A 20,402-nucleotide genomic window follows, 5' to 3' on the forward strand; every position below is an offset into this window, starting at 1 on the left:
TATATTATAAACATCGCTTTTAAAAGAGATGGAAATACTTTGGATGCATGACTCTGATGCCTTGGAGAGAAATCAAAATTCTCCAAGTCTCAAGCTCAATGGCAAAGTTAAGTCATTATCAACCATCACTATAGGTGATTTAACTGATGAAAGATTGTTCATAATATAAGAATAGCCTTCTGTTTAATGCAGCTTTAAAAAAATGATTCAGCAATTAATCCATTTTATAAGCCATAAATGACTCAGGAAAGTTTGAATTTCCTGTCTCCAACACCCACAAATAATTCCATTACTCTAATCCTTTATTTTCCTAAATGTGATTCACAAAGAAGCCTTGCATTTATTCCCAGATGACCCAAAGCTACTTCACTTTATCACTAAAAACAATTCCTAAACTAAATGAAGACTTACTTCCTCAATAAGGTTTGCTATATTTGTCAGGGCATAAATTTTATTTTGTTACTGTCTATAAAATCCAACTCCAGGCTGGGCACGGTGGCTCACGCCTGTAATCCTAACACTCTGGGAGGCCGAGGCAGGAGGACTGCCTGAGTTCAGGAGTTTGAGACCAGCCTGAGCAAGACTGAGACCCTGTCTCTACTAAAAATAGAAAAATTAGCCAGGAATCATGGCGTGTGCCTGTAGTCCCAACTACTTGGGAGGCTGAGGCAGGAGGATCGCTTGAGTCCAGGAGTCTGAGGTTGCTGTGAGCTAGGCTGACGCCATGGCACTCTAGCCTGGGCAACAGAGTGAGATGAGACTCTGTCTCAAAAAAAAAAAAAAAATCCAACTCCATAACATGGCATACATTCTGTCTGACCCCAGTCTGGTCCCATTTCCTGCCATTCTCAACTCCTTTTCTTCCCCTTCCCAGATCATCTGTACCACCCTTCAATCACATGGGACTTTTAATCCTTCTTCTCTTTTTTTTTTTTTTTTTTGAGACAGAGTCTCACTCTGTTGCCCAGGCTAGAGTGAGTGCCGTGGCGTCAGCCTAGCTCACAGCAACCTCAAACTCCTGAGCTCAAGCGATCCTCCTGTCTCAGCCTCCCGAGTAGCTGGGACTACAGGCATGCACCACCATGCCCAGCTAATTTTTTTTTCTATATATATATTTTTAGCTGTCCATATAATTTCTTTCTATTTTTAGTAGAGATGGGGTCTCGCTCTTGCTCAGGCTGGTCTCGAACTCCTGAGCTCAAACGATCCGCCCACCGCGGCCTACCAGAGTGCTAGGATTACAGGCGTGAGCCACCGCGCCTGGCCTTAATCCTTCTTAAACACCGTCCCTTCACAAGCCATTTTCTTGCATTTTTCTAGGAAGCTTATCATTCTACCTAATTCTTACCCATTCTTCAAGACTCAATTCAAATATCATGACTTCTGTAAAACCTTCTCTTTGCCCCATCCCCAGCTAGTGCTATTCTTTTCCTCTATTCTCTTGCAGTGTTCCTCTCCTCCAACCCTTTCTCTCTCTCTTCGTCTTTCCTCCTTTTCTTCCTTCTCCCTCCTCCTTCGTTCCTGCTTCCTTTCCCACTCACTTTATAAAACACTTCGTGAAGCCAGCATGAATGTGGCCTGAGAGATGGGATTGGGGCTGGGGCTGGAGGATAAGGAAGAACATTTGTTCCCTGGCCTCACTGTCCCCTGAACATATACTCCAGAATGAATCTTTTTAACTTCAGTTATTAAATAATATGTTAAACTAGTGTCCAGGTAAATGAAAATAATGTAAGAGGAAGCAGTGTAAAATACCATTGGTCAGGTAATGGAATTTGATATTACCATGTCTTATAATGAGACATTACAAAAAAAGTAAAAAATAAAAATAGAAAACAGTAGTTTTTTTGTGTGTACAATCCCCTAGTAACCAGCATTCCTGCTACTAACAACACAGCCCTGCCCCAGGCGGGTTTCCCTGATGTTAGAATTCAGCTACACCTCTGAAGGCCAAGCAAACATAAAGTAATAAATGGAGAGCTCCTGCCAAGTGTCAGATGCATGGTAAGTTCAAATTCCCTTACCCTGACGATGATTTTAAAGTGTGGTGAAAGCACTACTGCAGTGGGCTGAGAGACTGGGACGTGACAGGGTAGTTTAAGAAGCATGGGGGTGGCTGGGTACAGTGGCTCATGCCTGTAATCCTAGCACTTTGGGAGGCTAAAGTGGGAGGATTGCTTGAAGTCAAGAGTTCAAGACCAGTGTGAGCAAGAGTGAGACCCTGTCTCTACTAAAAATAGAAAAATTAGTCAGGAATCGTGGTGTGTGCCTGTAATCCCAGCTACTCGAGAGGCTGAGGCAGGAGGATCACTTGAGCCCATGAGTTTAAGGTTGTAGTGAGCTATGCTGACACCATTGCACTGTAGCCAGGTGATAGAGTCAGACCCTCTCTCAAAAAAAAAAAAAAACCAACCAAAAAAACTGCGCCTATCACAAATCCTAGACTACAGTAGGCATTCTATAAATTTTAAACTATCCATTTAAAAGACTTTATCAACTTTCTCCTCCATAAATACTTACCTGATACATTTTTTCCTCTTTATAAGTGTGTTCATATTGCCAAAGATCTTACTACAAGAAATATTAGAAGTCTCATGCTGAATTTTACTTTATAAAAAATATTTCCTGCTTCAAGATTAGATTAGCCCCAACATCTTGAGAAGTAGCTTATCGCCAGTGCCTGCCCAGTCAATGGGTACGCTGCAGTTTCACTTAAAGGGACGCTCAGAGGTAACAAGTACCATTAGGCAACTTTAGCAATCAAACAACGATGACATATTTAACGTTTTACTCTAATGACACTAGAAGATCATTATTTCAAGAGTTACTGATTTAATCATTCATTCATTTCTCAACCTTTCTCTTAGTGACCTTCTCAGTTTACAAAATTTGTCCTCTAGTATTAAACTTGATAAAGGTTAATTCCCAAAACTAATTTAATTAAGCCATAAAGTAAATAGGAAAGGCAAAGGAACGGCTTCAAAAATTACTTTTATCATTCAATATTCCAAAAAAATACCCTCCAAATCACCAATGATGGAAATTAAAAAGTGAAGGTACCAAGTATCAAAGGAAGGAAAGAGACATCTAGAAATCGCTGCCTTTCCATAGTTCTCACAGTCTCTTTATGGTAGTAGTTACAGCATCTGACGTCCACGCTTAGCACTAAGAATAAGCATTTTTCCTTTTCCTTTCTTTATTTCAAGGAATGACTAAGAAAATGCACATTCTTGGTCTACTGTGGAGTTTGCTCTTGTTCAGAGCAGATTTTCATGCAGGAGAGGGATCCCTTCAGCCAGCATCTAACCTGGAACCGCTGGACTCAATGTCACACTTCCCCACAAAGCTGCCATGTGAGCAGGTAGCTTGGCCCCTGTCCCCGAGGTAAATAGGCTGATCTGTCAATTAGGCAGCTGCCTGAAAGGTCATTATTTTAATCACTTATCTCTGGAAGCCTTTCTCTCCAGCCCCAGAAGTGCCAGCTTACGCTGTCAGGGCTGTGGGAACAGAATGTGCTGGCACCGACTGAGCTGCAGATTCAGAAGGGGACTCACCCGAGCTGGGAGTCAGTGAAAGTGCTTCTCTCCGCTGAGAGCAGATTCCCACTTGCCCCTGCCGCGGCCTGGGCCACGGTCATGTGCGCCCTCCTCCCGCTGGAATCCACGGCGACGCTGGGCCCGGCTTCCCTGAGCGTGCGGGTGCTGTGGAAGGAGCTCTGATGCCAGGAGGACCTGGCGGCCCTGTTCTGAGGGACGGGCTGCAGGGGCACCAGCGGCCGCACCTGCCCGGCGGCAGGCCCTGACATCAGGTAGTTCTCCTTCTCCAGGAGGTTGCCCAGGCTGTGACTGGTCCCCGGCCGGGGGTACGTGAGCACCACTGGGTTGGCAGGGGCACTGTCAAAAACGGTGTCACTAACAGATCCATACTGGTACTGTCTGTGGTAAGTGTCATAGTGGCGCTGCCTGTTTGCGGCACCGCCATGGCTGAACCCCACGATTTCTGAGCGAGCGTATCTCGGTGGCATGAGCAGGGTGGCCCGACGGCTTTCTTGGTGATGCAGGGCAGGCCCGGCCTGGCTCCTCTGGCTGTAATGGTAATCGCTGAGCGAGTAACGAGCCCTCTCCGGGCTGCTGTCCGGGGAAATCTCAAGTCTCCTCAGAGGCTGCCTCAAGGACCTTTCTTCCACCGACTTCTGAGAACTGTACTGCGCCTTTCCTCTCCCCCAGCGACCTTCGTAAGTGGCAGTTGTGCCAGCCTGCGCAGGACAGAAATAGTTTCAATGAGGCACAAATCAGTTTTCATCTCTGTTGAAGACTGTTACAGAAGGTGTCCGTTTCTCTGAATCAGATAAGAAGGTGGCCCCTTTCTGGGTAGTCACTTTTCAAACAAGACTTGGTTGACATGAGTCATATTTATTTGCACTAGGACGTGGCACTGGGGACTGTGTTTAAAGTCCCCAGTTTTCCATGGTGTCCTTACAAAATCAATTTTCTCAAAATTCACTTAGGAAATATAATACTTGGGGGAAAGGCAAACCTTAAAAAACAATCTAAGGAAGTCTGGAAATGTTTTCACAGTAATCTGATAACTAGGGTTACGTTCTTTGATCTCCTCCTACCTTTAGCACATCATAGGTTTTAGTAACAGGGGAACGTCCTCCAGCAAAATCATTTTCAACCAAGTGTAGGTTGTAGACGTACTCGGGAACACTACTGGTTCGGTGGAGATTTCCTGCAGTCAAGCAAATATTAAAACAACTCAGAATATACGTGGGCCAATCAATACTTACAGACTGTATAACAACTGTATATTGAACTTTTAAATTTAATCAATTAAGGCCAATAACAAGTATTAAGTTTATATTAATGTTTTTAAATGCTGGTTTACCACCACCCTTGGATATGGCAAATGATCAAAGGTTAGCAAAACATTCTCTACAAGTTTTTAAAAATGAAAGTTGAATTAAAAAACAAAAATTAAAAAAAAGATAAAGGGAGAAGGGATTCACAAAAATCCAAAAATGTTTAGCTGTCACCATACTGAGGAATTTGGGAATCGCTCTTTCATTTAGGTGGTCTGTACTATAAAGTTCAGTTTCTCAAGTCAGAGAACTCTGTTCCTGGGGCAGGAACGCAGAAGCTTTTTGTAATAGGTAGGTGCAGGCAATAAATATAATGGTGACTCAACATTACTAGATAAGACGGCTTGTGTAAACAACAAGGTGGATCAGTGCAGTCAAAGAAAACATGAATCCACTTACGGCCAAGGCTGGGGTTGAGGTATTTGGCAATCTGAGAGTTAGGCAGGAGAGGAAGTCAACCCCTATTCTACAAATGACTGCTTTTGTGGAATTACCTGGCTCACCCTTTGTTTGGGGGTCCAGCAGCCAGCCCACTCTCCCGAAAACGCTGCCACTGCCAGGAGACAACCATCTTAAAATACATCTCTTTGAGAGGAGGGCCATGGAAGGCAGCATCGTGCCCCTCTTCTGCCTCCTTTATCCTTCTCTCAGCCTTCCCCCCCTCTTTCGTAATCTCTTACTGCCTTATCAAAAAAAAAAGGCTAATCAAAATAATCAAAGATCTCCAAAACCTGGGTAATTTCTAGTTCCCTAATCCTAACCAAAATTCCTTTTTCTGTCACGTAGCATTCTTTTAGAAATCTGAGGGAAGAAGAATAATGAACTCTTCTAGGCTTCAGAGACTCATGAAAGATGCTGAGAATAAAACACAGGCAGTCCCTTTCCGATACAATGGGAACATAACCTACTTTTCCAACAAATTGTTATAAAGTAAAAATTTCAAAAGGCTAACAATACAGTCACAAGATATTCTGAGGGGGAGGAAGAATGGAAATTGTTGTTGGCAGAGAGCTAAAAAGTCTGCATCCATCCCAAATTTTGTTTGTACATGTGTCCTTATTTCCTGCAGCCAAACAGTCTGGCTGATAAACAATTTCCAAGCCTTAAGGAGGACTTCAGGGAGGCAGTGACAGGATTGTAACTGTCATCCTAAAGACAAGGGAAGTTGAGATAAGCCAGGCATCTCCTGTTTTCTCCACAAGGGTTGGCAAAAGGTCAGGCAGCCCCTTAATTTTTAACCTCTATGACAAAGAATGCTTGGAAACCTGGACCTTGAATGAGGGAAAGGAATCTTTCTTTTTTTTTTTTTTTTTTTTTTAATTCTTTTTGTAGAGATGGGGGTCTCAGTTTGTTGCCCAGGCTGGACTCCAACTCCTGGGCTCAAGTGATCCTTCTGAGTAGCTGGGGCTACTGGTGTGCACCACAGCACCCAGATGGAAAGGATTCTTTGCCATGACCCCACAGCAAATGTTAGGTGAGAATTTAGGACTCCACTCTTAATGCCTGGCTGTGAGGCTCAGGCACGTGCTAACCCTTAATCCTCAACTCTGCACCCACTGTTCCTTCTCTCTTCCCCCATCCACATCCCCAGGCTACCAAGGGCCCTGCTGGTGTGGGAAAGGAGGCTAGCAGGACAGGTACAAGGACAAAAAGGTTCTAATCCTGAAGGTTCTGGGGACCAGGGTGCCCTTAGCCCTGGGAATGTGGAGAAAGGGAAAGGGTGGGGGAGGGTGCTCAAACTACCCAACCCCCAATAAAACAAGCCTTCTCTACAGAGGCTGTGGCCAGGCAGCAAAATGGTTGGCTGACACATAAGAAACCAAATTTACCATCTTTTCAAAAATTAGTTTAGGGTTATCCATGTTCAAAATTTCAGACCACATGAAAACTGAATATATGAAAGTCAGGGACAATCTAGAATGGGAAAATACTAATGGTCACATATACATGGAGGCTGGAACCATTAATTCCTGTTACTCTACAATAAAATGGCTGATGAGGAAAGCATGTAATTTTAGGAAACCAAAAAAAATTTTTGCAAATGGGGCCCCTGTAGCCCACCATCACCTGCAATATTACTCTTGCCCTACTTCTAGGAGTAGGTAGATATTCAGGAACAGTTAACAGGGGACTACTTCCATCTGTACGCTGACATTCCTGCAAAGATGTTTAGAATATATAAGAATCTTTGGACAGGACCCAGTGAAACAGTATATCCTATCAAATAGCTAATTAATCAGTGAGTTTTATAGTCTGGCTTGTTGAACTAATATGTTTAACTCACATATTAAACATTCACACTGTTGCTGTGAGTTTTAAGGTTTTTCAAAGCACTTTATATGAATTCCTCACATTTCAATACTTTTCCTTTAAGTAGCTCTAATTATTTTATGTTTCTTTACAGTATTCTGTGATGCAGAGCCAGCTATTATCATCTCTATTTATAAATAGGGAAACTTAAATTACTTGCTTTAAATTGCAAAGAGATTTAATAGTCGGGTTTGAACTCCGGGTTCCACCCTGGAGGGATTATTATCATAGTTTTTTATATGAGGACCAAAAACAATTATTCTCTCTTTCCTTTAGAATCTTCACCTGGACAACTCGAAATACTCTGTAAATATTAATCCTTTACATTTGCCAACATAAGTTCTTACAAGCAAGCTGCTTCCTCAGTTTTCAGATGAATGAACTGAGACCGGATTGATTCTCAAAATAACTACACGGCAGATGGAAACAGGGAAATAAATGAGATTGATTTTTTTTTTTTTTAAACCATAGACTCTCCTGTGGAATACACATGCAAGATGTGATTCCTGACATTCAACCTGCAGTCTGGCTTCTCTGGTTAAACGACCAATCTCAAACAACAAATGATGCCGATTAATTTGCCTCGGCAGTCATGAGTTTGAGATCAGTATGGTGGATTAAAGGTGAATTAAGAGCTGTGTCCTAAGATTTTAAAGAAATTTTAGACTGGATAGATTTTAAAAAAAGGTAAATATTAATGAGGATGGAAACTAACTTCTTTAAGGGAAGCCGCTATTTTTTGTTCAATCAGAGAATAATATGTCTGTTGAGCATGTAAAATAACTTGGCCATGTCCTTTTCAGCCAACAGAAGCAAGAAAGCAAACAAAAACAAATTATACATACAGGTGCATCCTGCTTTAAATAAATCTAACATGAAAATCCAGATTTTCTTACACTGAAAATTAAGGTGTGACTCTATTTCAAAGGATTTGTTTACTTCAGAAAAGGTGGCAGGTATCTTCTCTAAATGGAAGAAATCTGTAGACTCGCTCTGCAGCCTCCACTCCACTCCTTTTTGTGTGTCTGGACAGAGCACTTAGATGCCTGTTTCCCATAATTCCAGCTACTAACAAAATTTCTGAGAAAGAGGTTTACTTGAGAAAGCATACATTCAAATACTCTCAAAATTGTAAAGCGATGGGTTTCAGGACAGGCCATCCTAAAACATGGCACCTTGGCATCTGAGGAAACAGAAGCAGGAGGTTCACCCTCACCTTGCTCTCACACCCTTTCCTCTGAAGCAGATCATATAAAGTCAAACTGACTTTCCCTTGAATTAGGTCATAAAACTCTCATTCCAGAGGGGTCCTCCCTATACCTGGAGGAAAAGAATGTCACACAGGGAAGAATCTGAACAAACAGGCCTTGCTAAGTTCCCCCAGTTTATTACCATTGGATCATGCCCCCACTTTGTCCAATCATACTTCTGCATGACTGTCCATGAAAATATACAGCTTTCTTTGTTTCTTTGGGTCTTCATTTCTGAAGGCTCACATGTCATGTAAAACTTATATTAAATACATTTGTATGCTTTTCTCTTGTTAATCTGTTGTTTGTTATAGGGGTGTCAGCCATAAATCTAGAGACCATTGGGCAAAGAAATCTTTTCTCCTCTACAAAAGCAATATGCTAAAAGGAGATACGGTTTTTTAAATAGAATTTGAATCATAAAAATTTCTTTTTCACAATTTTTCATGAATTAATCTGTTCTAGAAAGAGGGATAAACTAGTGTGCAAGCTTTAGTTTACACTGTGTTGTAGCTCAGAAGTTTTCTTTCTTGCTAAGTTTACCATTGGTGCTAAATTTGACTTTTTCTGGTTGTTTTTGATTGACCCGGCTACTGAGGATCACAATGACATGATTGTGAGTTTTTCAGCCATTCGTTTTAAGTGCACAGTGCATAATGTGCTTTTGATGTTTCTTAAAGAAGGTGATGGTTTACTAGGGAGTATTTCAAAATAATAATGACTCAGGCAACATTATCTAAATCTTTTCTCCCATTTTATGGAGCTCCACTTTAAAGGGAAATAAAGTAGGTAATTCGCAGAGGAGCTCCACCCTTCTCAAATAACAAGCAATTCAGGTCAAAGCAATTGTAGGAGTGAGGGGAATGGTGAAGGGGGTTAGTTGTGATGGTGGAAAGATTGCGAATTGCTCCAAAGATTGCAGAGATGTAGATCTCACAGGATAATGGAATTTTCTCTCTTTGCTGGTCTGAATGTTCATCAGAATGATATGATACCTAAGCAGCTGTTAAGGGAAAAATATCTTTGTTTTTGGTCATCTATGCTAATATTGACAAAATAATGGATTATTGTTAGGGTTAAAAACACTAAACTGATTTCCATAATCCCAGTTTTGTGAACAGCTTTATTACCGAATTGGTTAAATACATTTATGAAATCAAATTGACAAGCCTCTACCGTGGCTCCATTACCTGTATCTGGGAATATTTTTTAAAAATTCAACTACAGCTTCCCTTATGGTAAGCAGGTGCTAGAGAATGGTTAAACGAACAAAACCTTTATATATATATAACCTGCTTCTATTAGAGAGAAGAGACGAAAACTCATATTCAGGAAACCATCTTTTTTTCCCAATCTTCTAGCACTCTCTGAGCTTGCTTAAAAAAGTGATTTGATTCACCTTGAGCTCTAAAAGAAGATTCCTAGAGATAAAGATATGTGAAGAGGTTCCCAGAAAAACAGGTGTGGATAAACGTACCCATAGGAATCAGCAGGTGTTCACTCCTGGTATTGATTTAAATGCTACATTTAATAGTGCTAACAACTACAAGCAATTGTCCTCACAGTGTGGATTCACGATGGTATTTTGGATGGAAAGAGAGCCTAAAAGTCTAAAAGCTTATCATCTTCCTGTAGTTGGTCTTTCTACAGTAATCTCTGGATAGGAATAGCTCTTCTTCTCTGTAAACCTTAAGAAGATTTAACTTCTTCATTAAAGTTGGGGGCATGTTATTTCAGGTGAGACATGGCATCTTGAAACTTAATAGGAGGCATTTTTATAGCAATTCATATTTGAATGGCTCCTTACAGTCATTTACTAACAAAAGTAAGAGTTTAAAAGAAAGCATGAAATATGTCAAGATTCATCAATATATTAGTACTCCTGAGTTGGTGAAGGATTTTTTTGCATGTGTTGGCATATAACATAGGATTCATTTACCTGGATTTATATATTTTTTAAAATGCTTCTTTTATCTTCTATTCCTTACTTTCCAAAAAAAACGACTAGATACTTATAAAAACCACAATTCTACATCTTGCATACAGCCCGGGTAAGCATTTGCTTAGGCTGAAAAATGAGTGGACTTTGTTGGTTTAGAAAACTATGGTGAAGAATTGTTTTAACGCAGATCAAAGTCTAATATGTTTTGTATAATTGAAAATTTAACAAAAAGTTGTGCAGTGCTGTACTTTGTGATGAGTTAACATAGTTCATATAATCAACTAGGAGACACAACACAGTGTTGGGGTATATACTGGGAAGTACTAGCTATGAGTGCTTACAAAGTTGACTAGCTCTCCTGGGGAGTGGGCCACATACTCTAAGTGCCAGTGTGTGGCTGACTACTCACTGTTATCACTCACATAATATACCAGCGACTAGAAGTCCTCATTTTCCAGAAGCTCCCTAAGCAGTCTGAGAACTATCCTTTAGATATTAACCAGTTTATGGCATTTTGGGGATAATCCTCAAAATACTGCTCTAGATAACCAAAAAAATACATTTTAAAAGGCCCTTTTATGGCACAGGTGTCTATGTCATATTTTGTTTGAGGTGTCAGAATTTGTGATTATAAACTGGTAATTTAGCATCCTGGTGAAGTATTGAGTAGATATATCCTGGAAGTGTCCAAATCTATTAATTCCTGCAACATTGTCTGCTTGCTTTGGCATTCCTGCCAATTCATGTGCTGAGCCCACAATGATTACTTATAAGACTTTAGAACGGCAATGACAAACATCACATTATATTCAAAATGATGTCAAAAAGATAAATTTATAGAGCTCACAAATTACTTTTTGCTTTAAGAAACTCACAATAGGTTTTCTTTGTAATGACTCTAAAGTCCTTTCATTCACCCAGCAACCCGGGGTGGGGAACCTGTGGCCTCAAGGCCGCATGTGACCCTCCAGATCCCCAAGTGCAGCCCCTCAACCGAATCCAAACTTCACAGAACAAATCCGTTTATTAAAAGGATTTGTTATTAAAAGGATTTGTTCTGTGAAGTTTGGATTCAGTCAAAAGGCTGCACTCAAGGATCCAGAAGGCCACATGGGGCCCAGTCTCTCACTTGCCAGGGCTAACTACTCCCAACTGATTCAAAACTACTGTTCCTACTTCAAATCCACCAAATGTGCCAAATGTATTTTCACAAAACCTCTGCACTTTTCTCGTTTCTCCCGTGCTGAAACACCCGTGACTCACAATTATCAAATTCTTTAACTTGCATTCAAGATCTCCCTCTACAATATGAGGCAGAGGAGAGGGGTAGGGGAAGGCTGCCTATAAGGTGACACAACTGAACTGAGTTTTGAGGGGCATGTAGGAGTTAACAGGCCCAAGAGAAGGGAGGGGGTCGGGGAGGGGAGGAGAACCAAGCAAGATAAACTGCAGCGTGTGTTTTCGGGAGAGCAGGGGTAGCTGAGATAGGGATGAAGTTTGAGAAGCTGCAGGCATCAGATCATGCAGGACTTGGAATGCCATGCTGAATAAGAATTTTCTCCTGCAGATAACATGGAGGAACTGAAGGAATTTTAATCGGGAAATGATGCGATGAGATTTTAGAAAGTTCATTCGCCAGGAGCTCTGTGGAGAACGGACTGGAGTGGGGCCAGATGAAAGCAGGAAGAGGTTATATTATCTTCCATGGAGATGTTTACCTCTTTGACAGAAAGAATCCTATCTTACATTGCCACTTCTAGCATAAGCCAGCTTCAGCACTTGACAAGTTAATTGTTGATTAGTCAGAATGCTTAACATTCGAAATACCCTAGTTACACAAATTCAGTTTGCACTGAATCCTGCAGATCTATTCTGTGGCTCACCAGAGTGGAGCCAAATGTGAAGACAGTAGTGGCATATTTGCTTTTACCTTGCGGTGGATGGAAGGTGCTCAAATATTTTCTATTGTTCCTCTGTCATTCTGGGTATATGAAGAGGAAGAAAAGTTGCTTCCCCTAAAATATAGGCAGACTTTCTAAGTTAACAGAGAAGCTGAATTTGTTCATTTTGGCATTGTTGATTTTATATTTGGATAATATATATTTACCATCATTCTTTTATCTGTATTGCTTGTACATTTATCTGTAATATTTTGGTGGTCTAAAATAAGTTCATATTCTCTCTCAAGGAAAGTTCTCATTTGTTTTTGTCCTTGAGTGAAAAAAGGTAATCAAGATCCAATAATCTTAATGTGATCCTCCCCGTCCCCAGCCCGTGGACACATTAGTGAGATTTAAGATTCAGGGGAGGCCGGGCGCCGTGGCTCACGCCTGTAATCCTGACACTCTGGGAGGCTGAGGCGAGAGGATCGCTCGAGGTCAGGAGTTCAAGACCAGCCTGAGCAAAAGCGAGACCTTATCTCTACTAAAAATAGAAAAGAAATGATCCGGACAGCTAAAAACATATAGACAAAAAAATTAGCCGGGTATGGTGGCGCATTCCTGTAGTCCCAGATACTCGGGAGGCTGAGGCAGAAGGATTGCTTGAGCCCAGGAGTTTGAGGTTGCTGTGAGCTAGACTGATGCCACGGCACTCACTCTAGCCCAGGCAACAGAGTGAGACTCTGTCTCAAAAAAAAAAAAAAAAAAAAGATTCAGGGGAAATAATCTATCAAACTTCTAATGAGCAATGTTTTCTTCTGGAAATTCTGGAAATTAAGGAGCATGTTGGCTAACTAATATTGTTAAGCCTACTAAAGATGATTATTCCAAGAATATAAATATGTGGATTCTCTTAATGGTAATGGTGGGTTGTGTTTTCAGATGCTCAAGGTTCTCTTTTCCAAGTGTGCATTTTCATCTAGGTCTACATATTGAGCTCCCAAGCCTGTCTTTAAGAACTTTACTAGGCCGGGCGCGGTGGCTCACGCCTGTAATCCTAGCTCTCTGGGAGGCCGAGGTGGGCGGATCGTTTGAGCTCAGGAGTTCGAGACCAGCCTGAGCAAGAGCGAGACCCCATCTCTACTAAAAATAGAAAGAAATTATATGGACAGCTAAAAATCTATATAGAAAAAATTAGCCGGGCATGGTGGTGCATGCCTGTAGTCCCAGCTACTCGGGAGGCTGAGGCAGTAGGATCGCTTGAGCCCAGGAGTTTGAGGTTGCTGTGAGCTAGGCTGACGCCACGGCACTCACTCTAGCCGGGGCAACAGAGTGAGACTCTGTCAAAAAAAAAAAAAAAAAAAAAGAACTTTACTGCAAGAACATTACAACTGTTTTTATGTACCATATCTAATCACCATTAACGGCATTACATACAAGATACACGATAGATTTTTAATATTTCTATTATATGAGAACTTGATAGTTTATTTTTTTATTTATTTTTTTTTTTTTGAGACAGAGTCTCACTCTGTTGCCCGGGCTAGTGTGAGTGCCGTGGCGTCAGCCTAGCTCACAGCAACCTCAAACTCCTGGGCTCAAGCGATCCTCCTGTCTCAGCCTCCCGAGTAGCTGGGACTACAGGCATGCACCACCATGCCCGGCTAATTTTTTCTATATGTATTTTTAGCTGTCCATATAATTTCTTTCTATTTTTAGTAGAGATGGGGTCTCGCTCTTGCTCAGGCTGGTCTCGAACTCCTGAGCTCAAACGATCCGCCCACCTCGGCCTCCCAGAGAGCTAGGATTACAGGCGTGAGCCACCGCGCCCGGCCGATAGTTTATTATTCTTACTCTAATGAGTCAGGAGAGCAAGGTGGCTTACTCTAATGGAAAGATTAAGTTTTCTCCTAATTTACTGTCTGTTCCCAATTGCCGTGCTCCCTTTTACTGCTTATTTACTTCTCTAGGAGGAATATGGTATTTGTCTTCATACATTTGTATACATGCACAAAATAGCTCGAGTCTAATATTTGCCTCAGATTGTATAATTTAAAATTCTTGAGCATCATCTGAAATGGAACTAAATGATCTCATGATAGGCCACATTAATCAAGATTGATTTATAAACTCCAGAGGTTTTAGCAACATATTTTATTTCATTATTATGGATAGGTTGCCAATAAGATGTTTGTTCTTTAAGAGAAGAAAAATAAATAAAAACTTTTAATAATTTTTATTGATCAGACCAGAAATTCAATTTTAGTGTAAAATCAATGTTAAATTTATGTGAAGATAAAATAATGTATGTATGGCCTTATTTTAATAAATGAGAAAAAAATTTAAAGCTGACATCTAAAATGACACACTTCAGGACAATGAGTCAGTGTGAACAATAACGATAACATTAACAGTCTTTTAAAAAATCTAAGTGAACAGTCTTATTTTCTGTTCTTATTACCTGTTCTGCAGGTAATTTCCTGCATCTTATCTGTGACGCATAGAACAATATACTTTTACAATCAAACTGTTTCTCTGGCCCTTTGTGGTTTCTTCCAGTTCCACTGATTCTGAAGCATCCATACCACACCCTCACTCAAAACTTCACCCATAAAAGATGTGTCCTCACCCTTTCTAGGGGTGTGAAGTTTATTTTTTTCTAATCACCGTTTTGTTAACATTCTATTTCATTTGACTAATTATAATCAGAAGTATTTCTAAAAAAAAAAAAGAAAACCTCACTTTTTTTTTTTTTTACTTACTGCACACTCAATCTGCTAAACCCTGAACAAAAAGTGGCCCATGTGCTACGTTAGGCAGACATGGAGGAACATTAGATCCAGTCGTGCTACTGACACCTACTTACATTCAGAGCAGCAAGGCCATATCCCTGCCATCCCACCATCTCACTCTTTTTTTCCCCTCCGTTTCTGATCCCTCCTACTTTCTGAATGACTAGTCACCTTGCTCCCAGAATTGCTTCATCCCAAGGAATTCCTTTTTGGCAAACAAACAATTCATACAGAATTTAAACAATGTCTAACTTTTTCTTTTCTTTTTACAGTGGCACCTATGACTGCCTTTTTTTGCTACCCTGAGCCAATTTTCAGTCTCCTCTTCAGAATTCACTCTGATCGGAGATATTCAAAACAGCTTTACCAGAGAAATCTTCTAGATAAATAGTACGCCCCAAGTTTTATAATAGCTTTCCAAAGATGCTGTAAATTGCATTAGGAGATTGTTCATTGCACTTTATAAGTAGGACATAGGACGGTTTAAAACATGACTTTCTTTCTACTTAGGCACTCAAGAGAAACTGTGTAACAAGTAAAGTAGTACTTACTTGCATGACAAGCATAATAAATAGGATATGGACACTTAATTTTTCCCTTTGCTAATACTTGCAATTTTTAAATGTCTTCTCTGTGACTTTTAGAAAAGGATTTTAAATATTAGCTATAATACAAACTCATTTCACAATGCTGCTATGTACTTCTGACTGCCCTGCACAAAGAGTTACAGCCAACTTTAAAATATTCAGCACAATTTAAAATAACACCAAAAGCCACTGAGTGATTTACAATGACAACTACCCAACTATATTAAGGTATTAAAAAGAAGTCAGAGAGTTAAAGACACTTGCAAGGTATTTTATCAATAAAACAGTCAAATTTATCTCATCTCTGCAGCAGATTATCTGCTGCCTCAACCTTATAGGTTTGTCAACAATTCAGAATTCTCCGGGGCTCTGGCACTAACAGCAGTTAATGTCAGGGGCTTTTCTTTCTGGAATTTCTTGTGTTGATACAGGATTCTTTCCAGACAAGAACTGTTTCAACAATTGCTTGTCTGTTTCAACTTTAGAGACAGGATAGTAATAAGGAAATAAAAATAATACAAGCATCATGAACCCCCAGACCTATTCAAAGAACTTTAATTAAACAACTTATATGAACCACCCCTGGTAATTGTTCCATGGCATGCTAATGTTACATTCCTTTGAAGCCGATTTCCTTTTTGAGTCTCAGAAAGCTGAGGCTTTAAAGTAAGTAGGTGTTGTTTGCTGCCTTATCTCTCTGCTTGATTTGCACTTCTGTGTAGGTTGCAGAGTGTATTTCAGCTTGCGGGGAAGCTGCAGTTGTAATCAAAATATTTCAAAGGCTTTGTTCCTTAGTTGGAAGAGCCACTCAAGTAGTTGTCCTAAGTATTATTGCAGAAGTACCAAGATAGTTCCCTTTGTTCTACCATATCAACTCTGTGAACTATGAAATATTCATTCTGCTCCCTCCTAGAATGCTTTTTCTCCAATCACCTCCCTATGTTAATCCCACTGAATTTTTGAGATCTAAAATCCCAATTCCTCCATGAAGCTTTTCAACGTTTCCTTTAGCTAGGAGCAACCTACACTTCAAAACTCCATAATTTGTTAACTGTTCTTCTTTTGAGTCACTTACTACTTTTTATTTGGTATGTATTTTTCTAGAGGTAGGCTTCCTTCTTCAGACTTTTAATTTCTTGCTTTAAAGCAAGTAGAGTCTGTGTGCCTAATTCAGCACCTGCACAAAGTACATACTCATTTGACGGTTATTGAAGTCACCAAGTAGTTGATGTACTATGTTGTAGAGAAGACAGATCATGTATGGGGTTGAGACTAAACTTTCAAGAAATGTTGGACAGAACCGTACTTCATAGATGAAATGGATTCTCAGATCTACTTATTTTAAGGATATAATGAAATGCAATCACATGAAGATTCTAGAACAAGGTCAAGTACATAGTATATGCTTAGCAATGCTCCTTTTCCTTATGTTCATGGCTCTCTTCCCCCCATTTATTGAATTGATATCTGGTTGCTCTTCCTGGCTGGCCATTCCCATAGGATAAGAAAAAATATCTAATATGCATCCAGTGCATCCCACAAACAGAGGAAGCTTGTTTGGTTTCAATTTAGCACTGGACCTATGGGTACACAGAATGAAAGGGGATAATGATTCTGCTGGTTAAGGAATGACCGTAGTTATCATGGAGTCTTTAGTCAGACTCCTAAATCAAAATTTAATCCTAGCACTCTGGGAAGCTGAGGTGGGAGGATCGCTTGAGTTCAGGAGTTCAAGACCAGCCTGAGCAAGAGCGAGACCCATCTCTACTAAAATAGAAAAAATTAGCCGGGCTTGGTGGTGTGTGGCTGTAGTCCCAACTTCTCGGGAGGCTGAGGCAGGAGGATTGCTTGAGCCCAGGACTTTGAGGTTGCTGTGAGCTAGGCTGATGCCATGGCACTCTACCCAGGGTGACAGAATGAGACTCTCTCAAAAAAAAAAAAAAAAAAATTAAGGTCTTTTTCCCAATGTACTGTGGCAGTTCTGTGTTGTCCAGACCTCTCCACACTCTCTGAACTTCCTCAATTTTATTTAGAGAAAAACAGGAGGGGGCCACAGAGAGGCTTAGGGTTTAATAAATCCCACTTTGTATTAATAATCAAAAAACTTAGGCCGGGCGCGGTAGCTCACGCCTGTAATCCTAGCACTCTGGGAGGCCGAGGCGGGTGGATCGCTCAAGGTCAGGAGTTCGAGACCAGCCTGAGCAAGAGCGAGACCCCGTCTCTACTAAAAATAGAAAGAAATTATCTGGCCAACTAAAATATATATAGAAAAAATTAGCCGGGCATGGTGGCGCATGCCTGTAGTCCCAGCTACTCGGGAGGCTGAGGCAGTAGGATCGCTTAAGCCCAGGAGTTTGAGGTTGCTGTGAGCTAGGCTGACGCCACGGCACTCACTCTAGCCCGGGCAACAAAGCGAGACTCTGTCTCAAAAAAAAAACCAAAAAAACTTAATGATAAAACTGGTGAGAGGTTTATAAATTCAGGTTTGGGAGACTGTAAGCGCTGCCACTTACTGTCTGTGAGGACTCAAGTGTTACTCAACTGCTTATTTTCCTCATATATAAAATGGTGATTAAAATACCTAGCTTATAAGTTTTTTTAAAAAATACATAAGTAATATAATAAATGCAAGTGACATTGCCCAATTTTCGGCACACAGTAGGTACTCAGTTACATTAGATACAATCATTGAACATCATCTCTTTACCTTTGGAGTATATAAACATTGACTGCCTGATCTCTTAGGATTCTTTTACACAAATTAAAAACAGTGCAGCCTCCCAGACTCTTCTGTTTTAAATCTGTGGTCTGGTCTGTTAGCATTTTTCTATTTTCCTAATGGGTTCTACATTCGACATTGCACGAATTACTTCCTACAGAAACAGTTCAACATTGCAGGAAACAAACCGATATCCCAATTTAATTGTTCAATTTCTTTCCACTTCTTTTTGCTCTAATAAGCCTATATAGTACTTTCACAATGGAAACACACACATATACAAACACACACTAAACAACTAATACAAGAGTTATTGTGTAGTTTTGATCACCCAGTTTTAACAGGGGAGAAAAGGATACATCATGTTCTCTAATTTTCACATCTGGTTTGTCATCTTCCCCTTCCACCTCCCCTATCAATCACTAATATAATACGCGTGTGTGTGCATGTGTGTGTTTAAGTCTCTTTCATCTCGGAATTTAATTTTTTGGAGACACCAGCTTTGCACCCACGCCTGCACTGGGGGATGGGAGAGTGCAGCCGGCGCTCAAGAGCCTGGAGCAGCTAGGCGAGCAGGACTATTGCCAGCCGGGCCAAAGTCCCCTTCCTCTTCCTCCTCGGCTGGTGGTTGTTCTCTGGACCAAAGCCTCCTACCCAATTTGTTCTTTTCCTAGATCAACCCCTCGTGTACACTGACTGGGTGGAGGGCTCCAAAGTAGTTGGGCGAGGCAACGTAATCTCAATTTACAGGTTGTAGGAGCGCCAGTGCTTTCAGCTTTTCCTTTTTCAAACTATTTATGGAGGTCATAGACTCTTTGCAATATCTAATAAAAGCTAAGGGCACTTTCTCCCAGAAAAATGATCATGTACAACAAAATTCTGCATGGAGTCTCAAAGTGTTCATAGACTCTCTGGACCCCCAGAGTAAGTCCCTGGTACGGGTGGGGGTGGACATGGGCGGAGTAAGCAAAGAAAGGGGCGAAATTCTGGACTAAATTCTTTAACATAGATAATATGTGTATTTAATATAGATAGATACATATATGACAAAGCTGAGTAAGAGGTTATGGCCAAAAGAGTGCTTTCTCCAAGAAAGCTGGTCTGAGCGTAGCGGCGCGGACAGGTCACACAAAGGGACTGCGAGCAACAGGTGGGCAGAACACCAGGTCCTCACGCCCGGAACGCAGCGAGCCGGGCGACGAGGGTGAAGGAGGGGCAGGAGAGGGGCCACGGGCAGGGTCGGGCGGTGCGGGCGAGAGGCGGGGCTCCACTCACCGTTGCCCACGAAGCTCCGGCCCTTCCGGGCCAGGGTCTGCTGCACCTGCTCCTGGATCCGCAGGCTCTTGGCCGCCTGGCTGCTGCGGCCGCTGCTCCCCGCCAGCTTCAGCTTGGCCTCGGAGGGCAGAGCCAGGCTGGAGCTGTCTAGTTGTCCCAGGATCTGCTGGCCCAGGACGGTCCGGATGTAGCCGTACTCAGCTGAGGAGCCGGGGTCTGCCATGGGGCCGGTGGGGGCGACCGAGCCGCTCGCCTGCCGCGGAACCTGCGGGCGAAGCCGCTGCGGAGCTGGGGGCGCTAGCGCGAGCCCCGCCCCGCCCTCGGCCCCGCCCCCGGCCCCGCCCCCGCGCCGGTGAGAGGCCCGGACCCGGGGGAGCGCGGCCTCCCCGGGGGCGGGGGCGCGGCTCCGGCCGGGCACGCGCACTCAGGCCCGCGGGCGGGGGCGGGGCCCAATTTGCGCGCGGACACCTGGCGAGCTGGGCCCGCCCACGGGGAAGTGAGGACAGGTGCGCGGTCCGTCCGGGGTCGCACACATCGTCGGAGGCACCTCGGATACTGCGTGGCAGGGCGGAACCCAGCTCGGGTGCCTTGCTCTGCCGCTGCCCGGCTCTCGGAAAGGATGTGATTTCCGCTCGGTTGCGGGAGGGGCTGCCCTCCAGGCAGGTGCGCCCTGGAGTCACTTCTGTTCCTGGACTGAGGTTCGCCTCTGGAATCCCCGAGTGAGTGGTGTATCTGGTTAGTCAGGCTCTGTCGGACTGTTCGAAACGTTTTGTGGTTTTCTTGGAC

General features: G+C 42.1%; 1 protein-coding gene across 2 annotated transcripts in view; it reads right to left on the bottom strand.

Moving 5' to 3' along the window:
• PKP2 (plakophilin 2) overlaps positions 1-19,869 on the bottom strand; it is an 82,533-nt gene extending 62,664 nt beyond the window's left edge. For both annotated transcript variants that reach the window (XM_069491651.1, XM_069491650.1), the window contains exons 1-3: positions 19,617-19,869; positions 4,619-4,731; positions 3,555-4,255 (exon numbers count right to left, since the gene is read on the bottom strand). In XM_069491651.1, the coding sequence (XP_069347752.1) occupies positions 3,555-4,255; positions 4,619-4,731; positions 19,617-19,839 (1,037 nt within the window). In that variant the 5' untranslated portion in view covers positions 19,840-19,869. The remainder of the gene's footprint in view (positions 1-3,554; positions 4,256-4,618; positions 4,732-19,616) is intronic.
• Between the last annotated feature and the right edge of the window lie 533 nt (positions 19,870-20,402).

This window comes from Eulemur rufifrons, chromosome 16 (assembly GCF_041146395.1).
Source record: "Eulemur rufifrons isolate Redbay chromosome 16, OSU_ERuf_1, whole genome shotgun sequence".
Taxonomy (NCBI): Eukaryota; Metazoa; Chordata; class Mammalia; order Primates; family Lemuridae; genus Eulemur; species Eulemur rufifrons.